This window comes from Trachypithecus francoisi, unplaced genomic scaffold, assembly GCF_009764315.1.
Source record: "Trachypithecus francoisi isolate TF-2019V2 unplaced genomic scaffold, Tfra_2.0 Lachesis_group16, whole genome shotgun sequence".
Lineage (NCBI taxonomy): Eukaryota > Metazoa > Chordata > Mammalia > Primates > Cercopithecidae > Trachypithecus > Trachypithecus francoisi.
The window spans coordinates 72,562,829-72,569,855 of record NW_022681461.1 but is presented as its reverse complement, the minus strand read 5'-3'; the positions used below and the strand labels follow the sequence as shown (position 1 = coordinate 72,569,855).

The 7,027-nt window shown below is 53.0% G+C and overlaps 1 protein-coding gene across 3 annotated transcripts; it reads right to left on the bottom strand.

Moving 5' to 3' along the window:
• Positions 1–2,081: 2,081 nt before the first annotated feature.
• On the bottom strand, positions 2,082–5,777 carry HDHD3 (haloacid dehalogenase like hydrolase domain containing 3). 3 transcript variants are annotated; one of them, XM_033237749.1, is made up of 3 exons: positions 5,585–5,777; positions 4,114–4,187; positions 2,082–3,186 (listed from the first exon to the last, which is right to left on the bottom strand). In XM_033237749.1, exon 3 carries the CDS (start codon positions 3,008–3,010, stop codon positions 2,255–2,257), a length of 756 nt encoding a protein of 251 aa, XP_033093640.1. In that variant the 5' UTR covers positions 3,011–3,186; positions 4,114–4,187; positions 5,585–5,777; the 3' UTR covers positions 2,082–2,254. The 3 variants fall into 3 exon arrangements, with proteins under 3 accessions (XP_033093640.1, XP_033093639.1, XP_033093641.1); XM_033237748.1 differs by lacking the exon at positions 4,114–4,187 and having other exon boundaries at positions 2,083–3,186; XM_033237750.1 differs by lacking the exons at positions 4,114–4,187; positions 5,585–5,777 and adding an exon at positions 5,518–5,541 and having other exon boundaries at positions 2,083–3,186.
• Positions 5,778–7,027: the final 1,250 nt, after the last annotated feature.

Below are 7,027 nucleotides of genomic sequence, written 5' to 3'. Positions count from 1 at the left end.
GAGACATTACCAAGACCCAAGGCAAGTCCCTGTATGCTTGTCTCCATGAGAAGTTCACCCTAGAACAGTGGTCTTCAAACTTTTATCCAGGAACTCTCTTCTAAAGTAATCTTACCTACAACTTCAGGCTCATGGGTCCAAAGAAGATGAAAGGCAGAGCCCTCCCCACTTTCTTTGGGAGCCACAGAGCAGTTTGAAAACCAGTGTTTATTAATTAATTTTTGTTTTGAGACAGTCTCAAAGGGAGGCCGAGGCAGGTGGATCACCTGAGGTCAGGAGTTTGAGACCAGCCTGGCCAACATGGTGAAACCCCATCTCTACTAAAAATACAAAAAATTAGCTGGGCATAATGGTGTACACCTGTGATCTCAGCTACTCAGGAGGCTGAGGCAGGAGAATCGCTTGAACCTGGCAGGCGGAGACTGCAGTGAGCCGAGATTGCAATACTGCCGTCCAGCCTGGGCAACAGAGTGAGACTCCATCTCAAAAAAAAAAAAAAAAGAAAAAAAGAAAAGGAAATTACTGCTGCCTGGCCTTGGTGCCAGTCCCAAGGAAGACAGACCAAAAGGGGTTTGGTCAAGTCCCAAAGAGATCTTCCCTGCCTTTGCCTGGGCACAGCCCCTGCTCAAAAATCTGGGTCAAAGCCAAGGCTTTTCTTGACACCTGAAGGCCCCCATGCCATGCTTCTCCCAACCCACCAACCCAGCTCCTCACAGCAGCCTTCATTCCACAGTTCATGGACCTGCTGCAGGAACGTCCTCCTCATCCCCCTGCTCATCCAAAGCCACCCCCAGTGCCACTCAATTCAGCATCCACTCTAGAGCCCTCCCGGGCTGTTGGCACCAGAACACACTGCCAGGAGTGTGCCTATGTTTTTAATGTGTGGCATCCCCTGGCACTGGGCAAGGCACAGAGATGTCCAGGAAATACCAAGTAGAAAGGTGTGGGAAGGTGGGGAGGCAGGAAGAAAAATTTTTGTTTTTGTTTTTAGAGAGGGTTTCACTCTGTTGCCCAGGCTGGAGTGCAGTGGCACGTAGCTCACTGTAACAGAACTCCTGGGTTCAAGTGATCCTCTCGCCTCAGCCTTCTGAGTGGCTGGGATTAAAGGTGTGTGCCAGCACACTGGGCTAGTTCTTAAATTTTTTGTAGAGATGGGGTTTCACCGTGTTGCCCAGACTAGTCTCGAACTCCTGAGCTCAACTGATCCTCCTGCCTCAGCCTCCTAAAGTGAGAAAAGGAATTGAAAAACCCAACCTACTTCAACCTCCAATTGTTCCCCCCTCCCCCGAAACCTACTCTACACTCCAGTCCTTGCTCCCCATACTTTCCTACCTCCCCACTGGTCTCTGCGACAGAGGTGCCCTTCGAGATTGACATTCTTTAGGACACCTCCCCTATTCTCCCAGAATCTCCACTGTACCATGTTTCACATGACAAGCATCCCCATCTACTTACAACCTAGTGGTCAAGCCAATGGGCTTTGGATTCAGATGTGCCTAAACTGGAATCCTGGCTTCTTTGCATGCTGGCTGTGACCTCAGGCAGGCTGCTTAACCTCTGAATTTCAGTTTCCTCATTCGTAAAGTTGTGGTGGGGGTCAAACCACCTAGGCCCAACGAGGTAGCTTTGAGGGTTATATGTGCATATAAGTAACTTAGCACATTACCTAACACGGGGCAGGCATATGTCAACAGGATTTCTTCTCATGACTGTTATGGGGTTCCTTGCTTAAATTCTCTTCATACTATGTGGTACTAATGGACAGTGTCCCTACAGGACGGCTTAGCATACTGCTTTTCAAACTAAGTGCTGACCCCAGGCTTCTAGAGGGAGGGTGTTTCAGAAGCTGAAAGAGAGACCTTCGGACCTCTGCTTCAACTCCAGCAGTTTTTCAGTTTGTTTTTAGTTTTGCATAATGGGGTTTCAGACCTCCCATGACAAAAGGCCCCTGCTGCTAAAACCAAGTTTGAAAGTGCCTGGTTTTGAAGCTAGTTGGGCCTTCTGTGAATCCTGTTGGATGTGAAGAGGCCTCCTAGTGGAAAAGGGTGCGAATGAGAACGAGGGAAGGCAGAGGCTAGGAGCTGGTTAGTGGGGCAAGGCTGAGAGCTCAGCACTCACTGCTTTATTATCAGAATAGGTGACAAAGCCGCAGGCAGAGGGGGAAAAGTCCAGAGCTGTGGAGAAAGAGAGGCTCCTCCAGGGTTTGTTTAGGGTTTTCTCCATGGCCTAGGGCCCAGCCACTTCCCTCACGGCCTCAAAGCCCTGGGCTTGAGCCCTCTAGGCAGTCAAGGGCAGGCAGGAGATGGGCCAGAGAGGGGAGGATGTGTTCTTTAGGTACAGAATCCCTGACTACGGGGTCCAGTGCCTGTGGGTCAACCACCAGGAAGCTGTGCATGCCCACAGCCCGAGGCCCCTGGTAATCACAGAGGTAATTATCCCCAACATGGGCTGTCACTACCGGTTCCATACGAGCAAGCCGCAAAGCCTCCTGGAAAATGCGGGGGTCTGGCTTGGGCCAGCCAGCAGCCTCAGAGGTCAGCACAAAGTCGAAGTGTTCACGCAGGCCAAGGCCCACCAGGATGCCCTCTAGCCGTTGGTCAAAGTTGGAGATCACTGACAATCTCAGACCCCGTGAGCGGCACTCCCTCAGGGTGTCCTCAGCCCCATCTAACACCTGCCAGGTGTAGGGGCGGCTGAAGTCGTCATACAGCTCTTCAGCGATGGGGGCTACAGCCTGAGCATCCTGGACACCTGCCAGGTGGAAGGTCTGCAGGACCACGTCCAGCCACCACTGGCGGGAGGTGAGGCCTTGGCTCAGACCGTAGTTGGGGAAGCTGTGGCTCTGGGCCCTGTACGCCTGTCTGAAGCCTTGTTCCAAGGCTGAGGGCTCCACCTCCAGCCCATGGGCCCGGGCCTTGGTGGCATATTCCTCCCCTAAGGGGTGGCGGAGCCTGAGCAGCGTGTCCTTCACATCCCATGTCAGCAGTCGTATCTGCAGCCGGTGTGCCATGGAGGAGGCCAAGTCCACCCCAGTTCTGCCTCAGGTCCCACAGTGGGTCCCAGGGGGACGCTGAGCTGGATAAGACCACCTCTGCACAACCTAACAATCACCTCTTTCCAGGCCTTGTGGGTCAGATTTGCTGGCTAACATGAAGCACTTGGGAAATGTCTTCACAGCACAAGATCCTAGAATGAAAAACAGCAGGTAAGGTGGAAGCTCAGGCCCTGACATCAGACAGACTGGGTTCAAATTCTGGTGCTGCCAATGGTGTGACCCTAAGAAAGTCACTCTGAATCCACAGCACATTTCTGAGCACCTTTTTGAGCTAGCTGCTAGCATATGGGACAGATTTCCAGCCCTTATGGCATTTACAGGCACTGAAGAACAGGGATACGGATATTAGGCAAAGAACTACACAAATACTTAAATACAATGAAGTCAATAGATACCATAAGGATATAAATCCAGGGAACGCATCTAGTCTGTGTAGTTAGGGAATGTCATAAGCAAGTGAAGTTTCTTTTTATTTATTTTTAATTTTTTTTTGAGACACAGTCTCTCTCTGTCTCCCAGGCTGGAGTGTACGGCTCATTGCAGCCTTGATCTCCCAGGCTCAGTCAGTCCTCCTGCTTCAGCTTCCCTTGTAGCTGGGAGCCACCATTCCCAGCTAACTTTTGAATTTTTTGTAGAGACAGGGCGGGGGGTGGGGTGGGGCGGTGGGGGCTCACTATGTTGCCTAGGCTGCTCTCCAACCCTGGACTGAAGTGATCCCCCAGCCTTGGCCACCCGAAGTACTGGGATTACAGGCGTGAGCCACCGTTACCGGCCCTGCAGGTCAAGTTTCAATGGAGATCAGAAGAATGAATGTGCAAGAAACAGAGGTAGGTGAGTGCTCCCGTCAGTGGAAATAGCCCTGAGGCAGGGCAAGGAGTCTGGTGCTTTGGGTTGACAGAGGCCAGCTCAGGCAGGACCTTGTAGGTCAGGACACAATTATTATGATTGCTATTATCATTATTAGGGATGTCAAAGACAGAAGGGGCCTTGCAGAGCATCTGAACAATATCCTGGCTGCTGGGCAGAGTAGACTGAGCCTGAAAGGGGCAGGTACTTACCTAAGGTCACAGTGGGTCAGTGGCACCGCCAGGACCAGAACCCAAACTTCCAGACTCTCTGGCCGGTTCTTCCACTGTACCATGAAATATATTTGGATTTTAAAAATTGGTGAACCTGTACAGCACAGGAGAAAAGACTGGACAGAGCAGGCTGTCTGTCTCTAGCCCTCTCTGAACCCCAACTTTTCCATCTTTACTGGAGGTAATAACACTGGCCTAGGAGGAGAGCTGATGAGAGAACTGACTCAAGGCACAAGAAACAAATGACTCAGCCTGCTATCCAGAGGCTGGTGCAGCTTCTTTCCCCAGACAGAGCTGATCCCAGACAAGGCCGTCCCCTTGAAACCTGAGGGGCCAGAGTTCAAAGTACAGCCAAGTTGATACTTAGGGAGGGGCATCGCTGGTGAATCTGGGGAAGCCTTGGAGGAAGTCTGTCCAGGAAATGAATTAAGGAGACTCATCCAAAGACCCTCTCATTTTGCAGGTGTGTACACAGAGACCCAGTGAGGGGCAGTAATTTACCCCCCAAATCACACAGGGAGTCACACTGGCACAGCTAAGACTAGAGCAGAGGGTTCTGGCTCCTGACCCATGGCTTTTTCCTTTTTTTTTTTGAGACGGAGTTTCGCTCTTGTTGCCCAGGCTGGAGTGCAATGGCGCGATCTTGGCTCACTGCAACCTCCACCTCCCAGGTTCAAGCGATTCTCCTGCCTCAGCCTCCCAAATAGCTGGTATTACAGGCATGCGCCACCACACCCGGCTTTTTTTTTTTTTTTAATTCTTAGTAGAGATGGGGTTTCTCCATGTTGGTCAGGCTGGTCTCGAACTCCCGACCCCAGATGATCCGCCCATCTCAGCCTCCCAAAGTGCTGGGATTACAGGCGTGAGCCACCACACCCGGCCGGCTTTTTCTTTCCTTTTTTTTTTTTTTTTTTTGAGACAGAGTCTCACTCTGTCACCCAAGTTGGAGTGCAATGGCATGGTCTCTGCTCACCGCAACCTCCGCCTCCCAGATTCAAGCGATTCTCCTTTCTCAGTCTCCCGAGTAGCTGGGACTACAGGCGCCCACCACCACACCTGGCTAATTTTTGTGTTTTCAGTAGAGACGGGGTTTCACTATGTTGGCCAGGCAGGTCTCGAACTCCTGATCTCGTTATCCTCCCGCCTCGGCCTCCCAAAGTGCTGGAATTACAGGCCTGAGCCACCGCGCCCGGCCTGGCTTTTTCTATTTCTAAAAGCGCGGGTTCGGGGCTATGGCCTGCAGTCATGAACTGCTCGCCCTTCCCACTTCCACGGCTCGGGAAAGGCGAAGTCCAGGAGCCCGAACCTCACGCAGAATCTCTACAGCTGCCGTTGGCAGCGTGAGCTGGCGCGGGGGTCCTAGGGACTTTTGCGGCGGCCTACCCCTTGGGTCCCCTTCTCGCTGCAGCGCGTCCACGGCTCGGCGCCGGTTCCCGGGCCCAGGACCTACCAGAGTTGCAATGAAGCCGGTAGAGAACGCAGCCGCAAGTCCCGCGGGCTCGGGCGGAGGTGCGCAGGCACCGGGAGGCGGGGCGGGGATCGTGCGGACCGCCCCTTCCTCCCATTCCGACACGCCTCTGTCCTCGCCCTTTTCCCCGCCCTTGTCCCCTCACTTTCGCCCTCTTCCACCCGCCTCCCTCGTCGCCGTCGCCGTCCCCTCTCCCTCCTTCGGCTCACTGTGCGCCTCTCTACGCCCCTGTCAGCCGCCTTCACTGCGCGCTTCCGTTACTCTGCGCCCGCTCCGCCCCTTATTCCCTCCCCGCACCCTCTCGGTTCCCCAGCCCGCACACCCTTCCGCTCTCCAGCCCCCGTCACCAGCACCTTCTCTGCCCTGTCTGCTCACCTCCTGCCCACCACACCGCCCCTCCCCACCGCGCTCTTCCCGCTCCCCATCCCTCACCCCGCTCGTTGCCTCCTTTGGATCGGGATACCCCCGAGAAGTACCAGGTTGACTGGGAAGAGGGGAGCTGGGACCCAGCCTGGCTTGCTTAGTGTTGTGTGAACCTGGACAAGGCCCTGCCCCTCTCTGGTCTCAGGGTCCCCAGTTTGTATTGGAGGAAATTGCTTTCAGTTGGAAACTTGTTAAATCCAATTTGGTGAGGTTAAATCCAACTGCAGTAACCTGCTTTTTTATTCTTTCTTTTTCTATTTTTTTTTTTTTTTTTTTTTGAGACAGTCTCGCTCTGTCGCCCAGGCTGGAGTGCAGTGGTGCGATCTCAACCCACTGCAACCTCGCTTCCCAGGTTCCTGCGATTCTCCTGCCTCAGCCTCCCGAGTAACTGGGATTACAGGCGCGTGCCGCCACACCCAACTAATTTTTGTATTTTTTTTGTAGAGACGGGGCTTCACCATGTTGGCCAGAGTGGTCTCAACTGATTTGCCCGCCTCAGCCTCCCTAAGTGCTGGGATTACAGGCCTGAGCCACTGCACCAGGCCTATTCTTTTTTCTTCTTTTTTTGAGACAGAGTTTCACTCTTGTTGCCCCAGGCTGGAGTGCAAGGGCGAGATCTCGGCTCACTGCAACCTCCGCCTCCTGGGTTCAAGCAATTCTCCTGCCTCAGCCTCCGGAGTAGCCGGGATTACAGGCCTGTGCCACCACACCTGACTAATTTTTGTATTTTTAGGGACAGGGTTTCGCTGTGTTGGCCAGGCTGGTCTTGAACTCCTGACCTCAGGTGATCTGCCCACCTCGGCCTCCCAAAGTGCTGGGATTACAGGCGTGAGCCATTGCTCCCGGCCTCTTTTTGTTTTTAAGAACCCTGTGGTAAGAGCCTGGAATCCTAACCACTAGATCACCAGGGAGCTTTTTTATTCTTTTGAAGAATAAAAAAAGACTTTTATTTTTGTTTGCAAAAGTAATGCATGTTGGCCGGATGCTTTTTCTCCTATTAAA

Excerpts from the sequence above, each read along its gene's own strand:
- HDHD3 (XM_033237749.1), bottom strand. The coding sequence starts at position 3,010 with ATGGCACACCGGCTGCAGATACGACTGCTGACATGGGATGTGAAGGAC.